The 22,471-nt window shown below is 44.9% G+C and overlaps 1 protein-coding gene across 4 annotated transcripts in view; it reads right to left on the bottom strand.

Annotated features, from left to right (window-relative positions):
• Positions 1-14,154, bottom strand: part of GPAT4 (glycerol-3-phosphate acyltransferase 4) — a 30,527-nt gene extending 16,373 nt beyond the window's left edge. For 2 of the 4 annotated variants that reach the window (XR_014783748.1, XM_084804072.1), the window contains exons 1-2: positions 14,026-14,154; positions 2,391-3,170 (exon numbers count right to left, since the gene is read on the bottom strand). Coding sequence is in view for 3 of the 4 variants with exons in the window: in XM_084804072.1 (XP_084660198.1) it covers positions 2,391-2,555 (165 nt within the window). In the remaining variant the exon portion in view is untranslated. Of the gene's footprint in view, positions 1-2,390; positions 3,171-3,446; positions 3,578-5,083; positions 5,299-14,025 lie in introns of all 4 variants that reach the window. The other 2 variants (XM_084804074.1, XM_084804073.1) reach the window with 2 other exon arrangements.
• Between the last annotated feature and the right edge of the window lie 8,317 nt (positions 14,155-22,471).

Genomic DNA, 22,471 nt, shown 5'->3' with positions numbered 1-22,471 from the left:
AGGAGGAGGCGGGAACGCAGATGAGATAATCAGATCCAACCCTGACTCCACCCAGCCGTCAAGAAAATAATTTGATTAGAGCTCAGTGGAAACACCGCAGAGCCCCAGGCTACACCGATGATAAGCTGGGACTTTAAGCACTGTGGAACCTGGAAACTGAGCAGATGTGATTGGGGAAACATTGCAACAAAGTTGCAAGCCAGGTGAAGCTGATAACATGGAAATACACCCGAGGAGGCAGAGAGCAGGAATAAATGGACAGCTCACAATGGAGAGATGTAAAAAGTGGGGTCCCCCAAAGATCTGTATTGGGACCACTGCTTTTAAAATTGTTCATAAATGATCTGGTGTTAGGGGTGAACAGCAAGGTAGCCAAGTTTGCTGATGACATCAAATTATTCAGGGTGACCATGAAGCTCCAAAAGGATCTCTCCAAATTGGACATTAAAATGGTAAAAATCTATTTACTGATTATTACATTTTTATCCTGCCTTCTTCCTCTTGCAAGGATCCCAAGGCAGCTTACCTCCTCTCCCTTTTATTCTCACAACAACCCTGTGGAGTAGGTTAGGCTCAGAGGCAGTGACTGGCCCAAAGTCACCTGGTGAGATTCATGGCTGAGTGGGGACTAGAACCTGGATCCCTCAAGTTCCTGTCCAACTACCACACTGGCGGTTCAAATGTAAGCAGATGTAAGGTAATGCACATTGGGGTAAATAAGAGGTGTATAAAGTTATACATGGTTTGGAGAGTAGGGCCGAAGTTGATAGGGATGGGGGTCATCCAATGAAACTGAATGCTGGGAGATTGAGGTCAGACAAAGCAAAGTACTTCTCCACACAGCACATAGTTAAAACTAAGGAATGCACTACAAAAAGATGTAGTGATGGTCTCCAATGTGGGCAGCTTTAAAAGGAGATCAAATTCTTGGAGGAGGAGGCAGCTATCGATGGCTACTAACCATGACGGTTAGATGTATCCTCCATGGTGTCATAGTCAGCTTGCCTGTGAATACCAGTTGCTGGGGAATACTGCAGGAGAGGCTGCTGGCCTCAGGCCCTGCTTGTGGGCTTCCCAGAGGCATCTGGTTGGCCACTGTGGGAGACTGGATGCTGGACTAGGTAGGCCTTGGGTCTGATCCCAGCAGGGCTCTTCTTAGGGCACCAAGTTGGGGAAGGCTGGTAACACACACTCTTAGCACTGGGCTAGTGTAGGCATACAATTAACCAGGGTTTAGGAATTGGGAGCAGGGTAATGAATTGTGCCTACCTTCCTCCCTGTCCCTTAACCTCACTTCAACATTCAGTTTTTTAAAAAATATTTAAGATCAATGTTGTGTGTTCCTGTCACCAGCTCTGTTTAAAATGAGCCCCAGGGGGCTCTCCTAAATCCACGCTGAGAACCCCATTTTAATACTAGCAATTTAAATTTTCTTTTACATCCCTTCCCTATTTTCTAGACTGCAAGTCTGCAAGCAGGACCAGCACTTTGACATTATCCGCTGTACAACACTTGGATGCGAAGACAGTTTCAAAATAAAATATGCTATTATTTTAACCTAGGTTGATAATGGTCACATGCAATGCAGAAATGCGCTGAAAGGAGGGCTGAGGAGAAGCAAGAAGGAAAGGAAAAGTTAACTGTATGCCTGCTCCAGTCCCCTCAAGAGCCTGGCAGAATTAATGAACAGAGGGAGAACTAACTCACACAGGACCATGGTGTGCATTCAGGTACCAACGGAGGTAGGCCTCAGGAAAATGAAAACCCGAGGAAGAGTAGAGGCACTTCTACCCAGCTGCCCCATTGTCACTCTCAACGTGATACGTGATTTGCGTATGTGAGCACAGATACTCTTGTATCACACGGTTACTAACACAGTTGCATTCTACCTCCCAGCCCTATCAAAACCAGGTACAAAAACTCACCTGGGAGGTATCAGAGGGCAGCTTGTGTCCACTAAAATGCAGGGAGGCCTGCCCTGTTCCTTTTATGAAGGACTGCACACAAAACCCCCAGGACTTGACTTCCAGAAGATATAGCAGCGGTACAATCCATCTGCCAACACTACCCTCTGACTTGGAAGCTTGCCCCAATGCCTGATGTATGGGGTAACTTTGCAATCACTTATTCAGTGGCACTTTGCACTTGCTCAGGGTCATCTTTGTCAACTCTTACTTCACATGTTCCAAGGTAAAGCCCTGACATTGGCAATAGATGCTAGAGCTGAGCTGTGGCACAAAGCCTTGCCTGAAATTCTCAGCTTACTCAATCAGCACGCAAGGCCTACCACTGAAAAGCTCTGATTCACCACACCACCCCCTGGCTGCTGACATATCCCACAACCCAGAGTACACAATTCCCCCACAGGAATGTCAAGTAGCCTGACTCACCTGGAAGATCTGCAGCAGGGTTTTCATGTAAAGCCGGCGGATGCCAAAGGAAACCCCAAAGATGGCTGGCACAATGATGAAAACCAAAAGCAGGGTGAAGAGAACGGTTAGGGAAATGCCCAGCAGGTTAACCACCAGGCTGTCAAAGGGCAGCAGTAGAAACATGATGAGGGGGAAGGGGCAGTGCCCTGAGAGTTCCTGAGGCAGGCAGAAAGAGGCTGCCTGGGGCAATCAGCCAGTTCTCCTATCAACCAGCAGCAACCTTGTGCATGAAGCAGGTCCCTGACCTGTCACAGACGCCATTTCTAAGTTCACACCCTTCCTCCCATGGGTTTGAGGTTGCAAAGAGCCCCCATGATCCAGCCTGGAAATAGGCCACAGCACAAACAGAAACTGCAAAGATTGGCCAGATATGTGATGGTTGCACAAGGGAAAGCTGAACAATCTGCACGGAAGGCAAGGAGGGATGTGCTTGGCAGCAGCTCCTGGAAAGCCGAGAAGATGAGGGCCCCTTGAGTTCTTAAGGGTGCAAAACGTCTCTTTGCAAGGCTGAGGTGGGCTCCTTCGCTTGCCCCGCATTGGAAGAAAACACAGTGGCCTGCAGAGCTAGAGTCCTTGCCTCTGGAATGCAAGGACCAGCTCCGAGTCTCTCATGTAGCCTGTAGCAAGCATCATTCCAAGGACCTCTGGCTTCAATCCACAGCAGAAAGTTGAAAGAGGGATGTTTCCTTCTCCCTTGGAAGATGCCCCCGAAAGTAAAGCATTCACAGGTTCCAAACACTAGGGGAGGAAAGAGAAAGAATCAGGCATACTAGATCAGTGGAATATCAGAACACTGGGGGGGGGGGGGGGAACGGGACTGGAGACCAGGGAGAAGTAGCCACCTGTTCTAGGACAGCAGATGGGAGAACTCAGCCTCTCATTAAAATGGCAGCAGCAAAGAGAAAACTTGGGAGAGAACAGCTCGTCCTGCTAGGAGGGCTACTTCCTGTTAAAGAACTGAAGTTAGTAGCCCTGCCTACAAATATTGTTCTAAGCTTGCCTGCTCATGCTTACCTATGCTAATCTTTTGTGGTCTGAAAAAGAAAAGAACCAAACTTTTGGAAAGCTTCTGTGACTAGATGGCTTGAGGAGATTCTGACTTGCCAAAGGTGACCAAGTGAGAGGCTGTTTGCAAGCTTGGCACGCTGGCAATGGTAAAAAATAAATAAAAAAGTAATCAGTAGTCCATTATGAAAGACTTTTACGAATACTTCTGTAATGGAAAATTTTCCACTGCTGTATTATCCGGTGGGTGGGTGGGTGGGATTTCCTTCTCTAAAAATGCATTGTTGCATAAAATTAAGTTAGTGCCATAATGAATGGAGAAAATGCTTAGTTATTTTTTTAATCTATTGTGCTTTCCCAAACATAGGCGCCTGAAGTGGCTAAGAATGGGAACTTTGAAACAAAACAACCATTAATAAAAGCAATAAAACAATATTATACAGCACACAGCATCAACATAATCACTATTGATCACGATAGCACAGGCGTCTTAAACAACCATTAATCTCCCCAAAGACTTCCTGAAGAGCCAGGGTTCAACTAGGTGACGAAATGGATGCAGCAAGGGGTGAGGGCATTTCAAAGCATCGAGGCCATGGCTGAACAGGCTCTACTTCTCATACCCAATCACTGCCCCCCTACCAGCGGGGAGACATGGAGCACGACCTTGGATGTTGATCATAGTATATCTGGGAGCATATGAAAGAATGTGGCCCTTAAAGCAATTTAAGGGTTTAAAGGTGAGTGATTTGAGCCAGGAACACCATAACATGGGTATTTTCAAAGTTGCAATTAACTTTTTCCAGGTGACTATCCCTAAGAGGCATGCAGGTAGGTAGGAAGGCAGGTAAATAGGTATCACATACACACAAACTTTATTTGCAAAAGGGGTGGGGGGAGAAGGAGAAGAGGTAAATTAAAACCCAAAGTGCACATAATCCAAGCATGCTAAACCAGATCCCGGTCAAAAAAGGGCATCAGAAAATGTCTAATTCGAAATGTTCTGGAAAGCCCACATTGCTGACTGTAATGTAAAAGAACAAGCATGCATTTAAAAGACAAGCTATCCTGAGTCTGTGGGATGAGACAGCATGGACATTTGGGCCTAGCGAACCCGTGGGAAGCACCTGATGATATTGCCCCAGCTGCCTGAAGGGGACAGCTGGGCAAGCCCCATCAAGCTCTCTTTAAAAGGCAGGGTACAATAAATATGAATTTAAATACATACCTCCCAGACACCCAGGCCTCTGCGCTTCCAGCTCCTACAACTCCAGCCACACCTGGATGCATGACTTAGCTACTACTTCTCTCTTCCCTTGTTTTAGATCGGAACCCCTCACCAACCCTCCAACCTGTCTAGGATCCTATCTTGGCAGGAGCCAAGGGTGCAAAAGTGGAAACCTGGTGGCAATTTTTACCCATGAAGTCCAGCATATGACCATAAAGCCCCAACCAACAGCACAAACTGTCTTCTCAGAATTTTGACTTGACTCACAGTTGTTGCTCACCCTGCATTTTACTCACAGTAAATGGAAGCTGACTAGAAGTCACACAGGGCTGGAGCGAAGAACTGGAACCATAACTCAAGAAGTGTTTCCTCATGGAAGGGAAAAGGCAGGAACAAAAGGTTCCAGAGAGAAACTCACCCCAACAGTACTCAGACAGATCTCAACTGCAACAGCACTTGGCCTTGCAGTGCACTGGACTGGAGCAGCAGACAGATGTATGTAACCCAGTTGAGATGTGCAATCACTGCAAAATGTTCTCAGAGATTCCAGAGTTCATGCTGGGGATGATGAACAGGATTTCCCCATGAGGGAAGCAACGTACCGCAGTCATGAGAAGCCATTACCTGAGGGTACTAAGGAATTGGCAATGTGAAAAAACAGTTGCCTCATTCTGCAAACTGGCTGATGGACTAGAAATGTGCACCTGATATAAGTAAGCAGGGAAGTCTAGAAAGACCCAAATAACATATTTCAGTTATAGAATCACAAGTCAGCTGAGCATCATGGTCCTAAAGCCAGGCTTATTCATTTCAATCATAATTTGGGTTTTCTCTTTGCACAACTGGCAGTGTTTCCTTAGCTTGCAATTGCAGACTTCAATAGCAAAGCTTGTTATAGGCAGAGGGATCAGAAGGTAGGTCTCTCAGTGATTTGCAGTAGATTAGCAAGGATTTCTGACTCCCAATGGCTTAACAATAGCAGCAACAAAACAACCTTCCCACACACATATCATACCCTGAATTATACTGCTCTAATGAAGAAAGCTTGGGGTAGCCAGGCCTGGATTTTTGGGTGGAAGGTCTATGACCTCCATTCAGTTCTGGTACACACAACAAAGTCCTATATTCAGAGTTCTTCAGTTCTAAGTGTCTGCCACCAAGTTCCCCTCCCTGCTCCGATTGGAACCCCGATCACATTCCCCAACTTTAAAGAAAAAAAAAATTGGGCCCTGACATTTGCACAAATGGGATTAATTTTTTTTATTTATTTATAGCCCCAGGAATTTGCACAGATGTCTTCATTATTTTATTATTCCCCCCTCTCCGTTTCCACAGTTGCAAAATTTGCAAACTTAGGGCTGTGGAACTATATATAGCCTTGCCTATTGCTTTGTATTTTTCATCTGTCAAATGAAAGGAAGTGTACTAGGAAACATACAAGATAATTGACAAGATGGGACTTCATATAAGCTAGTCTGACATTGATTGACAGTTGACAGGTAGGTCAGGGGGGAGGGGAAAGGGGACCAGATCGGCCCCTTAGCAAGTTGATCCTGAGGGTTGAAGTGTGAACTGAACCTTGGGGGTCCACGTTTCCACTGCACATCTCCCCGAGTATCCAGCAAGCTGGTCCTAAGAGTGATCTAGGGTCCACCCGATTTTCAGGGTTGCTATTCACAGTAACAGGGGAGCCAGGAAAAGGGGGTGGACCCCAGACCAGTCTTAAAACCACTTCCTGGAGACTCAAGGAACTGTGAAATGGAAGGGGGACCCCCAAGGGTCAGTTCCACACTTCAAACCCTGAGGAACACCATGCTAAGGGGCCAATCTGGTCCCCTCCCCCCCGTCAATGGCTGTCAAACTAGCCTATATGCAGTCCTATCTTGTCAATTTCCTTGTATGTTTTCTAGTACATTTGGTTTCCTTTGACAGATGAACCATACAAGGCAATAGACAAAGCAAGGCCATATTTAGTTTGACAGCCCTAAGTGCACACTTTCACAACTGTGAAAAACCAGGGAAGAAATAATCATAATCATAATAATAATAATTTGTGCAAATTCCTGGGGCCAATTTTTTAAAAAGATATACTTTCCAGCCTTATTTGCACAAATGTTAGCCCTCCCACCCAAAAGGGGTTGGTAAACAGGCGACAGCCCCTCCAAAGCACTGTTTGGGCATCGGAGGGGCCGACACTGTGGCATGGGCAAGATTGCTCAAGAAGAGCGGCAGGGGTTTTTGCTGCTCTTGCTGAACAGCTCACTCGCCGCTTTCCTCAAAGCACAACAGGTTTGCTGCTTCAGGTTCAAACGACATGCCAACCCATCGTGGATTTAAAAACCCCAAGAACAAGCCATGGGTTATCAGGGTGGTTTTTTGGCCACAAACCAGCCACCCTGTGGGAAGTGGCCCAGGTTTGGGCAAGACAACAACCCACCATGGCTTGTTACCTGTGATGGGTTGTTGTTTGTATGAACCCAGTCTATGTCTTATTTATACCTAGGCTCTGGTTGATGCATCTTGGAGTCCTAGTAAAAGCAAAGCACACCCGGCTGCAAGCCTGAAGTCTGCCTATCTCTGCTAGAGAGGTTACTGCTGTTGTTTTATGTCACTGTTGGAAGGATGCATTGCTATAATAATAGATTCCATTTCACGGTATCTTCCTTCCAGGATGCATTACTCAGGACTCATTAAAGTAATGACATGTATCAGAAAATAACCACAATTCTCATTGCTGTGTTACGTGACTGCAGTAGATAAGGTATCACCTACAGAATTCTTCTCATCATACCCATCAAGGCAGACAAGCTTCTTAAGTGACAAGTTTATTACTTGCCAGAGAAAACATCAACTGATCATATTAACTGGCTTCAATATGAACAAAGTAGAACTGATGTTATATCAATATATTCACTGGCAAAAGGTTCAGAACAGACAAAAGGAAGCACTTTGTCATACAACAAATAATTATAGGACAGTATATGGTCATGGACACTGTCTTTAAGAGGGGATTAGACAAATTCTTGGAGAAGGACAGATTTATCAGTGGCCGTTAACTGTGATAGCTAAATTCAAGCAGTATACCCCTGAACATCAGATACTGGGGATATGCAACAGGGAGAAAACCATCAGATTCCCACCCTGCACGTGAGCACCCAGAATAGGTGGTTGACTACTTCTGGAAACGGACTGCTGGATCAGATGGACCTCTGGTCTGATCTAGTAAGGTAGTTCTTATGTCCACTTCCTGCTCAATTATGCTGATTGTTGTTGTTTTTTGAAGCCAAAAATCAGTTAGAGCAGCATCATTGTTTGAAAGCGCCTTCATCTGAATTTTTGATCTGTTCAGCTGGTCACAAATGCTGCTTTTTCTAGCATGTCCTTTATTAATAACAATGCTTAACATTTATATACTGCTTTTAGATTGTTCAATGCTACTCACATTTCAGTAATCCTCAGTCAGCAGGAGACCTAAAGCAGGACCTCAGAACTTGAACAGGGTGTACGGGAGGGCACATAGGGAAGAAGGTACCCAAGGTCCTAATTAAAGGGGAGAACTCGATGACACTATTTGGGTACAGGCTATATCTGTTCCCAGCCCCTTGTGACCGATGTCATTAAAAATCAAGTCTGCTCCTGCACAGCCCAATTCTGGATCATGTCTCTTTATCAGGCTCAAGATCAAGGCACTGTAGAAAACTGGCTTTTTTAAAAGAGAATTTTATGCATGTTTTGAGTCTGTAGGCTTTTTATTGTTGCTGTTGTTACTATTTTTAAATTGCAAGACTGTAACCAGGGTTGCAGAGGAAGAAACGGAAAATATGTGAGACAGGATTCTCCAAGGCCAGATGGGTCAGGCAAGAATCCTTGATACCTACAAATTTGGCTGCTTGCACCTAGGAATTTGAAATATTGCATCAGCTCTAGGCAGGACTAGTTCCAAAAAATCTTTATGTTGGTGTCTTAAGAACTTGAAATATTTTTCCGAGTCCCTTTTTGTATGGAGCTGCCAATGAACTGAAGCCAGGTAGTTCACATTCTGTCTGCTTCCATAGGCCTTTCTTCCACTGCACATATCAGCACCTCTTTACTGCTTGTTTATCCCCTTTGTCCTTCATCTCTCCATTCCCTTAATATCAAATTTGAGCTTCACTGTCAGAAAATAAGATGCTGACTTGGATAAGTTTTCTCTTTCCCTACTTCAGAAGCAGCATCTGACTGTGATGGCTTGCTCATAAAACTTCAAGCTTAGCAATAGCAAAGTAGGATAACGTAACTCCTTAACCTTCAAAAAGAAATACCAAAACGTTCCCGTCTAAAAAATAAATAAATCAATATTCAAGTTTGCCTCACTAGAATTCCTTAAAATTCTGGAGTTGAAAGTTAAGAGTTCCTGTAGCACAGAGGCCTACAGACCCCTTGATGATAGAGAGCAGATGTGTTTCTGGGCTCTTCTGCTTCAGTCAGTTTTTCTGGGCTGAGGCTCAGTTGTATTCACATGGTCAGAGAACCTGATGCTCAGCGCAATCCTATGCATGTTTATTCAGAAATATATCCCACTAAGTTCAATGGGATTTACTTCCTAGTGAGCAAGTTTAGGATTGCAGGCTTAAATAATTGCCCCAACCTCTAGAGTTCCTTGGATCCAGCTTGGGAAATCTGCACCTGCTATTTCCTGTCTTGATTTCCACCAGCAATTAATGTTCAACTGCTGCACTGACCTAAACTTTGACCAGAGGAAGTCCTTGCTTGAGGAACTGTCAGTTCTAGTACATTGCAAAGTCCAAATTCTGGTAAAAGCACACAAAGCCTGCTACCTCCTTTTAAGCGACCTCAAAGGTGCCAGGATTGTCCCACTAATCCACATACAGGGCACAGTATGTTGCTCTCATATTCCCCAAGTAAGACAAGGGGCAAATGGTTGGTCACTATGTGGAACAGGATGCTGGACTAGATAAGTCTTTGGTCTGATCCAGCAGGCTCTCCTGGTTTGATTCAACTGACACTGATTTAGGCCCCAAGAGTTAATTTAAGCCAGTGGTTCCCAAACTCTCCATCTTGAAGGATGCCTTTCCACGTCAATGTGCCTGCTAAGGAAGCCTTACACATCTGCCATAGAACATGTATATATTTCAGAGGATCAGGGTGCATAAAAATCAATTATTTAAACAATAATTAAAAATCAGTTAAATTTTTTTAATCAGATTTAAAAAAAATTAAGAAAATACTAATGTTCTTTCTTATTTAAAAATAACACAGTTGCAGTTAAGTCTCATCATAAATATGCTAAATGTACACTTACCATCTCATAAAAATGAATTAATGGTTCTGTCACACTCACACACACTGGGGCTGTTCAATGAGAAACTTGATTTCAATCAGTGATTTCTATCAACCCATTTCTTGATTTCAATCAATCCACCTTGCATAGGATTCTATGGAATGTTCATGTGGGGCACTTTAAGCCTCCCGATTGCCCATCTAAATTGTCAGTGTGCCTGTTCTACAACCGCACATTGCAAGAGATCAGCAGAAGCAGACAAGCTGTCATCCAAGAAAGAAGATGAACTTGTTCCTTGGAACACAGTTTGAAAACCACTGACTTATACAATAAATATACAATAAATCTGGCTCACCCAAGTGACTAAACTTGGACTACAGCTTCTTTTGTACAGTGGTTGCAACACTGACACACAGAGATGCATCAGGTATGGGAAAATCGTACAGGGTTTGTTTTTAATCCAAAGAACAAAGAACATGCGCCCTCTCTCTGGTGTAAGCCTGACTGTAACCCAGCAGCCATTCTTCAAATGCTGCAAACACCAGCAACAAGCTACTTCAACCCAGTCCATAAATGTTTCCGGTGTGAAAACAACCACTGTTTGCAGTTCTACACAGTGCATGAAAGACAGGGACTCTTCCCACCTGACACTGCCACCCCCACCCCCCAAGCTAAAATAAAAATAACTTCTCTTAAAAAGAGGGGCAGTGCACCCCGTTGATTATGAGATCTACAGCCCTATATATTTTAGAAACAGACTAATTAGCCGGTTTGGAGCACCCAGACTCGATATGCTACAGTGCAGCAAGTTTGCTCTGGCAATTTCTAAGTGTAAGAACTCACCATACTCAAGCTGCAACATGAGAAAAAGGTCACCTGTAAAATAAAGCTTGATCCATTCCATGCCTTAATTTTTCCCTATATTAATAGATCTTCCTTGCCTTTTTCTAGTGTACCTCAGTGTGAAGTTGGAAGAGTCAAGAGAATTCAAATGCAAAACAACCCCAAGACCACCATAACCCATAACTATAACTTTTTCTATGTGGCCTACAGTTAGTTCCTTCCATTGTGCCCTTTCCTGTGGACACTCTTACCCAGTTTGGATGATCAAACAGCCCACAGTTAACAACCCATGCATTGTTTGTGTGCGCATGCCCACAAGCTGGTTCCTGCCCATTTACCTGCTTCTAATTAACAACCCAGGAACTTGGTTGTTTTGTGATCTCTGAACCCAGAACCAGGTTGTTTAATCCCTAAACAATCATCCATGGTTTGTTGTTGGGTTAACTCTGGGTGGGTTAACTCTGGGTTGTTTAACCCATAAACAACCCAGAGTTTCAAAGTCTGGACATCACGAAATAACCAGGAATGTTATAAGCCTCATAAAGAGGCTTCCACCATCCCTGCCTCCCTCTGGGAACGCCCCCTTTTGCCCTGCTCCACACTGCTCTTATGGGGCCAGAGCCCAGGGATATTCCGTGCCGCCTATGACGGGGTGGGGGAGGGAACGGGGGGGGCGGTTCTCCAGGAACTGACCTCAGAGTGCGGGCTGTGAGGTTGGTTCCCGGAAACTGACCAATCCTATGGCCATCTAGCCACCATCTAGCAGACGTAAGATTGCGCCCTAAGTTGATGATAGTGAAGATTCAAGGAGGCCATTGCTGTCTGCTCTAACTGGGAGTGGTTCTCCAACGCCTGAAGAGAAGGTCTTTCGCAGCCCTACTATTGAGACCCTTTAACCCAAAATGTCAGAAATTGAACCTTGGATGTTCTGCATGCAAAGCATGTGTTTTCCCGCTATCTCCATGCCAAAACTTGAGTCCAACTGAAATGAAAGTAATCTCCACTGGAAGACAGTACAATTGCCCCTTTCAGTTATTTTACATATATGTCTCACTTTTCCTTTTCCTTACATGGAGCCCCCACAGGTCTTTTATCTTGATTTAGAAACTTGTAGTTAAGACTTTTAGGGAAGGGTAGAGTTAAAAAAATGAGTAAAATTTTTACATGGAGCCTCCCCATACTTCACTGCAAACCTCAATCCCTCCCTCAATAGATAGTTACATTGTTTTTATTTATTTTTAGATACAAACGTGTATGTATTATCATATATCGGTTACTGATCTTCTATGATTTCCTTTCCTTTTTTTTTTTTTTTTAAGAAGGATAAAGATAGGGAGAGAGGGAAAGAAGGAAAGAGACCCAGAGAGGGAAACAGAAAAATTATACTTATATGGTAAAAAATTAAAAGTAACTCTTATATTGAAGGTTGAGGTAAAAGTCCAGTATTTGAAGAGGCTGAAGACTACAGATATACAGACCAGGGATGTGTATATGTGCACACGTTCAAATTAAGCACTTGCAATACATTTATTATTTTACTTACAACACTTGTATGTTGCTCCATAACATGTTCTCTGCGTAGCTTACAAGCGGCCAACTGTTGTCCTCATTTCCATTCTTTATAGGCAGAGGCCATTTACCATGGTGTATGTGCAAATACCCCCCCCCCAAAAAAAAATAAGAAGTAGAAACTATGACAGAAGGTGTCCTTGACATTACTTGCTGGGTCTCATATAATTTTAAACGTACCAGTACGTGCCTTCATTCAACATGTTTCTGACATCTAATGTAACAGATTCTATAGATAAGCACACATATATATTAAGGCTGTCACCTAATTAAACAGCTGTTCTGAAGGAAACAAGCATTCCCATCCTGTATTTAGATGATGCACATATATATCACTGCAAATATCACCTTAGAAGACGTATTTAGCAGCATCTTTTTAACAGATCAAAAGATTTAAAAATCAATTAATCTAGCCAGTTAATTGATGAAATGGTCCAGCCCTAGTTATATCTATCCATCAAGATACAGATACCCACACACAGTCCAGCTAAAGCTAAACACTTTAGAGAAAGCACTTGGGAGAAGCTTAAACCTGCAACCCTATACATTTTCCTGGAGGAGGGGGGAGTCCCACTGAACTCAACGGGGCTTACTTATTAGAAAACATACACAGGATTGCACTGTAAGGCTACAAGCCTATGCATACTTCCTTGGGAGGAAGACTCTTTGAACATAATGGGAATTTGGGTGCTTCCAGGAGAGGCTTTATCAAGCCATCACAGACTTGTGTTTCTAGACAACAATGTCTTCTACAAGTAACCCTTCCACGTTTCCCCCACTCATACACACACACTATTTCCATCTTCCTTCTTGATGAAGAAGACCCACTGAAGAAGAAAAGATGGAACAAGTATCCACGACCTTCTGATCAGTAGTGCTCCAGAAGCTTCCTTACTTTTCAGTAAACATTATCTCATTAGAACAATTTATATTCTGCCTTTCTGGCCCAAACTTCGAACTGCCCAACATGGCTAACAAACTACATTTAAATACCCAACCATAAAACACAAACGACACAACACATGTTTTTAACTAGTCCTAGGATTTCTATTGCTGATAGTTTTAAATTGTTTTTGTATGTAAACGATTCTTACTATTATGTTTACTGCGTGTGTGTGTGTGTGTGTGTGTGTGTGTGTTTAAAGTCATTTCTATAACGCCGAACAGCCGAAGCTGTCTGGGCGGTTCACAAACATTTTTTTGTGTTGTATTTTTGAGGTTGGCATCTTTCGCGAACCACCCAGAGAGCTTCGGCAATTGGGCGGTACAGAAATACAATACGTCAACGATAATAATATGTACATGATTATGAACCTCGCGAATATCATTCTTAAGAAGTTATTAACAGCAGTAAGAGCAGAGCCCCTGTTTATTAAGAGCGCGCCTGTCCTTTTAAGCAGCAGAGTTACCGAGTAGCAGTAATGGCACTGATACTGCTACTGACAGTACCACAATTAATATTGATGATTAATATTAATAACTGATTGACGCCGCACGTGCCCCCCCGCTCCCGAGGCCCTCTCCTCGCCCTCGCGTGGAGGTGGGCGCAGGAGCCCAGCCAGCGCCCCCGGCTCCGCACGGCGGGGGCTTCCCGCCGGCCCCCGAGGCCGGCCGCCCCTCACGACCCCCGCGAGGAACGGGGCGTGTCCGCGGGGCGGGACGCTCACCTGTCGCCGCACCGCTTCTCTCGCTCGCCGCCCCTCCCGCGCCCGGGTCCGGCTGAGGGAAAGCCGTAGCGCGACAGTCCGGTGGGGTTGTGCGCACGCGTGCGCCGCAGCGGCCACAGCTTCCCGACTGCGGACGTCACCACCGCGGCGACAGGTCCTCGCGCGGGGGGGGCGCGCGAGCGGCCGGCAGCTCCGCCCACACACGCTTTCTTTCCTTCGAGTCCCGCCTTCTCGCCCTCGCGCTCGCTCGCTCTCTCAGCAGCCAATCGGCGGCCACTTTTCGGAGCTCGGAAAGTGGCCAATCGAAACGGCGCTGCTCGGGGCGACGGCCGTGGCGCGTGCGCACTGGGTCTTTTTCTCACCCCCTCCAACTCCCAGAGAGAGACACGCGGCTCTTTCGTCGCGTCTTTCGCAGCTGCAAGAGGGAGGCGGGTACGCGGGCGGGGCGTGTTCACGCGTGCGCGGTTCAGCAGCGTCGTGCGTCGTGGAAGCCCCGCCCCTGCCTGTTGATGGGCGGTACTTGCCCGTTCAGGAGGACAAAATACTCCGCACATGGTCAGGGGCACTCTCCCTCCTTCACATCTTGAGCGATGGCACTCCAGACCTTTTCATGAAATACTCGTTTAGAAATAAGTGCTATTATTTGCCTGGGCATTTTTAGTTGGGCTGTTTTGTCTGATTGTATTGGCTGCCTCTCGATTGCTTTGATAATTGTATTTTTTAATATTTTTATCGTATGTGGTATTTATATGCTTACTTATAGTCATACTTATGACTATAAGTATAAGTCTTATACTTATACTATAAGTATAAGACATACTTACATATAGTCATGAGCTCTACCTCTCATTCAAATCTTCACCAAAGTTGGCCGTAGAATCCCTGTCCAAATGTCTGGAGACGGTGAGTGGCTGGATGGGGAGGAATAAGCTGAAGCTGAACCCTGACAAGACCGAGGTACTTTTGGTGGGAGACAAGAGGAGGCTGGGGGATGTTGACCTGGTGTTGAATGGGGTACGGCTACCCTTGAAAGACCAGGTCTGCAGCCTGGGGGTCATTTTGGACTCCCAGCTGTCCACGGAGGCTCAGCTGTCAGCTGTAAGCCGGACAGCGCTGTATCAACTCCATCTGATACGGCCGCTGCACCCCTTCCTTCCCGACCATCTGCTCCCATCGGTAGTACATGCCCTGGTCTCCTCTCGTTTAGACTACTGTAATGCGCTCTATGTGGGGTTACCCTTGAAGACGGTTCGGAAGCTGCAGCTGGTACAGAACGCGGCGGCTCGCCTGATTAAAGGCAGCCGCCGGCGAGATCACATCACTCCAGTGCTGAAGGAGTTGCACTGGTTACCAGTTGTTTTCCGGGCCAAATTCAAGGTGTTGGTTTTGACCTTTAAAACCCTATATGGTTCCGGCCCAGCCTATCTTAAGGAGCGCCTCCAGCAACACCAGACAGGCCGCTTAACAAGATTAGCCTCGGATGGCCTTCTCTCTGTCCCATCAGCCAGGACAGCTAGACTGGTGGGGACGAGGGAGAGGGCCTTCTCTGTGGTGGCCCCCACTCTGTGGAACTCCCTCCCTAGGGAACTCCGTCATGCCCCCTCTTTAATGAGCTTCCATCGTGCATTAAAAACGTGGTTGTTCAGGCAGGCATTTGGGGTGAGTTAGGGTATTTAAAAAAAAAAAAATTATGGTAAAATTTTATTGTTTTAAATTGTTTTATGGTGAGTTGTACATCGCCCAGAGTGGCTGGGTGACCAGTCAGATGGGCGATTAATAAATTTAATAAATAAATAAATACTTCTTGTACAGCACCCCAGTATCCGTAAGCATGAAGGGCGCTTTATTAATATATACTTATTCATTAAAGTTCTTAATCACCCATCTGGCCAGCCACCTGGCCACTCTGGGCGATGTACAATGGCACAATTTAAAACAGTAAAATTATACATTAAAACATTATTTAAAAATACCTTAACCCACCCCAAATGCCTGCCTGAATTATTCTAATTATCCAAATAAATAAATAAATAAATGAGACCAGCGCTTTGAATTGAATCCAGAAATGTGCTGCAGCCCATGCAGCTGGTACAGAATATGTGTCGCGTGTGCTGATCATCTGACTCCCACCATTACCTGAGTTTTCCAAAGAGCCCTCAAAGGCAGCCCCGTGTACCATGCAGAACAATAGTTTGACCGTAACATTACACAGAGTGGGGAGTGCATCCTCACCTCCTGGCTAAGCTTCCTGCCAGTCAGCCAGGCTGTCTTCCAGGATACTATAAATCAGCCTCCCACAACCTGGGGCCATCCAAATGTGTTGGACTACAGCTCCCATGGTCCACAGCAAGCAGTGGCCATGCTGATTTGGGATTACGGAAGTTGTAGTCCAACACATCTGGAGGGTGCTAGGTTGGGGAAGCTATAAGCTGTTAGAGGACCAGTCAGAATATTCTGCCCACCACCCCCATTTACCCCTCCCCTTTTTTTCTTTTCTACTTGGGTCACTATTTTGTGGTTACTGAGCATGCTCAGACCTCAGGAGGGGCGCTGCTAGGTTCTTAAAAGACCTGGGGCACAGGGCCATAACACAAATTTGCACTATATATGTGTGTGTATATATATAGCCGATGAACTTGAGCATACTCCAGGAGAGAGCGGAGGACAGGAAGGCCTGGTGTGCTATGGTCCATGGGGTCACGAAGAGTCGGACACGACTGAACAACTGAACAACAACAATATATAGACAAATCTAAGCGGACCTCTAATATATGTGTGTGGGGTGTGTGTGCATGTGGTGTGCTTACGTGTGTGCATAGATTACATACATATGAAGTGTGCACTGACCGCCCCCCCACTTCAACTCAGACCCCTATTCAGCATTTTGGAAAACATCCCGCTTCTGGTCGGGCCAGTTTGTAGTCACTCCACTTCAGCTCAGCACCAAACCTGAGTCAAGGTTTGGAAAAATGAGTCTTTATGCTTCCTGTTGACTACCATGGGAAATTAGAAAAAAACTGTAACTTGTTCCTCTTGGTCAGAACTGGACGGTAATTTCATGAACAGTAGCCCCCTTAGAAGGGGATTATACCTGCCCAATGTCAGAAAAAATAGGTGCAGGGTTCATATTTTGATTTTCTTTTAAAGGGAACTGCCAATAACATTGTTATTCCTTGGAAGAGCTGGATAAACATTTCAGGATTCATTGCCCCATCAGAGGAGATGATGCCTACCAAATTTCAGAATGATAGCCACAAGGGGTTTTGTGCAAGGGTGGCCTTGACATTTTGAGGTCTCCAAAAGAGGACATATTTCTCTCTATGTTCCTTGTGGACCATTGTTCTGAAAATTACAGACAGCTTAGAAGTGTCCCTAAGTAAGAAACCAGCAAAGTTCCAGAAGATTAGGTGCAGCAGTTCATGTGGGAGGGGAGTTCTCCACTTTGGAGGAAGGAGTGATTTGCTTTCCCTTCCATTCACCCCCTCCCCAATAGTTCTTGGATAGATTTGTATGAAAATGCACATCATCAGAAGTGTCTCCCAGGCAAGAAACCTGCAAAGTTTCTGAAGGATATACAAGCCTGCAAATTTAGAATTACTAGAATTTATTTACATTTCACCAATGTTAGCAGCAGGGGAACATGGGTGGGAAGGTGCTATTGCACTCATGTCCTGCTTGTGGGTCTCAGAGCATCTCTGAGCATATGCAGAATGCTTTGCTTTCATCACTGAGCACTTACATTCTCCCCCTAACAATTCTATTCCCCTTCATGCAACCATCCCTCCTTATCCTCCAGCAACTCTTCATAAAAACAGATGTTTTGTTTTGTGAAACTCTCCTCTACCTCTTCCTTGTTATGCACAAGCTCTCATTGTATCTTTCTCCCCATAATTTCATTTGTGCCAAGACTTCACCAAGACTCAGCCAATGAGTCTGTTTTCAAAACTCAATGAGTCTGTTTTCAAACCTAGGCTAAGTTATGGAGTAACTCTGAGCATGTATGAAGTGCCTTGCCCTCACCACTGAAGGTAGAGTTCATGCAAAACCACCACCACCGCCACCACCCACAAATGTCAAAACATGCATAGGACTGAGCTGAAAGGGTAGTCAATTCATTAGACAGAATTGGGTAGGCACTGTATTAAGCCTGCAGTACCATGCTCACAACTCAGGATTTATTTCTGAGTAAACATGCAGAACATCAAGGTGCAAACCTCCCTGCAAAAGTAACTCGTGCTGGAATCCTATGCACACTTTCCTGAGGATAAGCCTCATTAAACATAATGGGGCTTCTGAGCAGGCATACATAGGATTGCATAAATGAGTAGCATTTATCTCCCCACCACTTAAAAAAACAAACCAAAAACTCATATCTTTTTATTAAAGCTTTCTGTTCATTGGAACATAGGAAGCTGCCTTATGCTGAGTCAGACCCTGGGTCCATCTAGCCCAGTACTGTTGACACTAACTGGCAGCAGCGGCTCCCCAGGGTTTCAGGCAGGATTCTTTCCTAGGTCTACCTGGAGATACTGGGGATTGAACCTGGGACCCTCTGCATGCCGAGCATGTGCTCTACCAGTGAGCTACTGCCCTTCCTATTGCTGGATAATGGCAACTGACAAAACAGCCCCAGATTTGTTTCTCTGCAACCATGTGAACCCACTTTTCTCAAAGGTTTGAGTGAGGAGAAGGAGAAAAACCAACCCTCTTGTCTGTTTGTATAAAGTCAAATACAGTTCAGAACTTCTCTTGCCCACTGAAGAGAATTCTCTTTAAGAATTCCCCAAGCTTTGCTCTGGGTGGAATAAAGAAGAGAAAGAAAGAACAGGATGGGGGAGGGAAGAAGAAAAGAAGAATGGTGATTGGAAATGGGGAGGGGGGGGTGTAGAGAGAATTCCTTAAACCAAGTGGCTCCTTTCAGAGAGGTAGTACTTCTGAGGAATTTAGGAGGCTGTGCAGGTTTTGTAAGGATTTCACATACTTACATTAACTTTATGAGGTGAGGTGGCTGAGGGCTTTTTCTAGCTTTTAAAAAAACCTCTGGAACCTATTTAAAAGCCTCAGCAGTTCCTCGATCATGATGCCGCATAGTCCTAACCCTCCTTTTGGAATAATTTGAGTCCTACAGCTATTTAGGAGAAATTAAAGTGGAGGGGGAGAAAGAAGTTTGTGGAGGCCAATTGGATCCTTTGCTCTACCGAAGCTACTAAACTTCTGCGGAACCCAAAGATTCCAGTTTGGGGCAGTGAAATCAGATGCTGTGTGAAATACCAGTATTTCACGTGGAACTCTTTCTTTCCTTCCATCTCCCTCTTCAAAATTTAATTGCAAGCAAGCTCCCAACAGTGGGCAAGTAAGAGCAGAAAAGTAAAGGGAAAGAGGTTTTTTGCACCTCAAAAACAACTCTGCACCAGAGATTAGGGATAGTGACTTCCTAATGGTCACCTTAAACACTTTCTGATTAAGATCTCTAATCCCCTGTGTGGCTTGACAGTGGCTAGCACAAAAGCCACTGGACCTAACTGTCTGAAATCTGGCAGGTTCAGCCAGCTCCTGAGAGGCTGCCAGGTCCCCAAATTCCTTGCACTTCTGTGGAAGAACAAAGAAATTATAGCTCTTTGCTTGGACAGATTTTCTTGAAAAAAGCAAATTTTACCTGTGGCTGGCACAAAAGCTGCTTGGCCTAACTGTCTGAAATTTGGCAGATTCAGTCAGCTCTATAGGGGCTGCCTGTTCCCCAAACTCCATGCACTTACGTGGAAGTGCAAAAGAATTATAGCTCTTTGCTTGGACAGATTTTCTTGAAAAAAGCAAATTTTACCTGTGACTAGCACAAAAGCCACTTGGCCTAACTGCCTGAAATTTGGCAGGTTTAATCAGCTCCATTGGAGCCACTAGGTCTCCAAATGTCATGTATTTATCATACAAACCAAAAAAGTTATGGCCATTTCTATTTTCCAATGCAAGTCAATGGGAAAATGTAAAAAAATGGCAATTAGGACAGCTCAAAATATCTGGGGGCCATGCCCGGGTGGGCTTACTTTTAACGATGCTCCTGGACCTCAGTAGGGTATTGTATGTTGTTTTTACCCCCATAGTGTTTTTTTTTTAAGGTTTTTTTTTTTTACTTCTGGAAACCTCAGCAGTTCCGTAAACTGATACTTCTCTCCTGTTTATTGGTGGCCCTACAGTTCTGTCAACACTACCATGTGAGTTTGTGGTTAGAGGGCGAGGCAGCAGTTCGGACTGCGTGTGGGTGCGTGGATGGGTGAGAAACGGGTTTCATATATTAGGGGAGGGTATTATTTCATAACCTGAACAAACATGTTTCAGGTATTGCACCCTTATATTGTTGATTCCAATGCAGAATAAAAAAAGTCAATTTTTCTCCAAAATTTGACAAAATTGGTATTGTTTCATTAGCACACTTTGTTCGTTCCAGCTATAGCCAGAACATTTAAAAAACACTCCATGGTTGGTGGGACAGAAGCAAGTTGCCAAGCCCAAGGCCAAAGCGTATCATATATCCCTCACATAAAAGTTCCTTGCATGTAGCCAACTACCACATCAAGAAGTTGCCTATATTAAACATCTCTCATTTTCTCCGATGTGCCACTTGCAGACTGTTTTTATTTGTTTTCTTTTTACATGGAGGAACTTTAAAGAAGTCAGGCAGACGGGACAGGTGGAGACACATTTTATTTATTTTATTTATTTATTGCATTTATACCCTGCCTTTCTTCCTCTCGCAAGGAACCCAAGGCGGCTTACATTATCCTCCTCCTCCTCTCCATTTTATCCTCACAACAACAACCCTGTGAGGTGGGTTGGGCTGAAAGTCTGTGACTGGCCCAAAGTCACCCAGTGAGCTTCCATGGCCGAGTGGGGACTAGAACCCGGATCTCCCCGTTCTTAGTCCAACACTCTTGCCACTACACCACACTGGCTCTTCATGTGGCCACACATGAAGCCTGAACTGATACAGCCCAAAATTCTGCTGCCTCAGTCTACCAATTAATTCTGCACAATGGGTAGATTTGGATCTTTCATGTACCCCTGAAGTGAAAGCGACTGCTTCCAGGGTATGAAAGATCAATGTGCTCTAAAGACTAACTTAGAGGCAGTGGCAGCTGCTGTTAGCGCATGTCCATCTCAGTGACTTGAACTTCACCTGCCAAAGAAGGCACCGTTTGCTCACTTCCAGGATCTGCTGCAGAGACAAAATCTCACACTGAGGTTGATACCAAAGAGGCTTTCCTTCTAAATGGCCTCTCTTGGCTTACAAAACACAGTTGTCAGTTTTTCTTTGCTGCCTTCCCCCATCATGTCACCTGCTAATCACGCTAGCAGAGGTCACAGGGACGAACAGGATTTGAGTTCCATGACGCAAGCACAGGAAATCCGGTTTTTTTGGACCAGATTAATGGCTGGCTAAAGATGGAGGAGCTAAGAAGGGCATATGGAATCAGGAGAGAGACTCTGCCAATGGCACACCAATTTTGAAAAACGGGGAGCGGGGCAATATTACCGTTTTCAAAATACTGTTTTTACTGTTTCAGAAAATACGATTTCATGATCTCCACTGCCTGCACAATTCTGCTTTGTTGTGCAGAAAAACGGTTATGTTCGCTGTTGCCCAGTCATTATCATAAACGTTTGCAAGACTCTGGTAAGATTCTGCCATTACCCACCAGGGCCACCCTGACCTGTCAGATCCTCAGTTGACTCTTGGACTCGATGGTCTTGTAGGCCCCTTCCAACCCTACTATTCTATGACTCTCCCTCTAATCTGCCAAGTTCTGTCCCCTTGTTTTCTTATATGCTATTCCAGTAATTCTTACAACAGTAGATAGGTCAGTATTATTACCACTATATTGCAGGAGGGATAGTGAGGCTGTGGTTGAGCAAATAGCTTGCTGGGATTTGAACCTAGGGTGTTCATCTCACACTCTTGAACTGCAATCCTATGCATGCTGAGACAGAAATAAGTCCTATAACTCCCATCATTCCCTAGCCAGCCTTGCTGGCTGCAGAATGTTGGGAGTTGTAGGACTTTTTTTCTGTCTCAACATGCATACAATTATCCGACTTTTCTTGTCTAAAAAGTTGTAGGACTTTTTTCTGTCTAAACAGGCATAGGATTGTGCCTTTAGTTACTACATTGCTCCAGCTCTCAGCAGATCTGTACTGTTGCCATTTCCACAGTTACCAGTTCTTTAGGCATCCAGGTCTCATTTTGTCCTCATAGCAGGCTGGGGCTAGAAGAGAGTCACCTGTCCTGGTTTAAGGGGAAAGACAAACTCACACAGGCAGTTTTTGCTAAGAGGATTGCCATCCCCCAAACCCCGTCTGCTTAGCCTTTTCCTGGAGGAGAAGGCTATCAGTGGCTACTAGTCCTGATGGCTGTATGCTACCTCCAGTATCAGAGGCAGTATGCCTATGTACA

The sequence above is a fragment of the Heloderma suspectum genome, chromosome 6 (assembly GCF_057233095.1).
Source record: "Heloderma suspectum isolate Gila_16-S chromosome 6, 16-S_ref, whole genome shotgun sequence".
Classification (NCBI taxonomy): domain Eukaryota; kingdom Metazoa; phylum Chordata; class Lepidosauria; order Squamata; family Helodermatidae; genus Heloderma; species Heloderma suspectum.
This window is presented reverse-complemented; position numbering and strand designations above follow the sequence as displayed.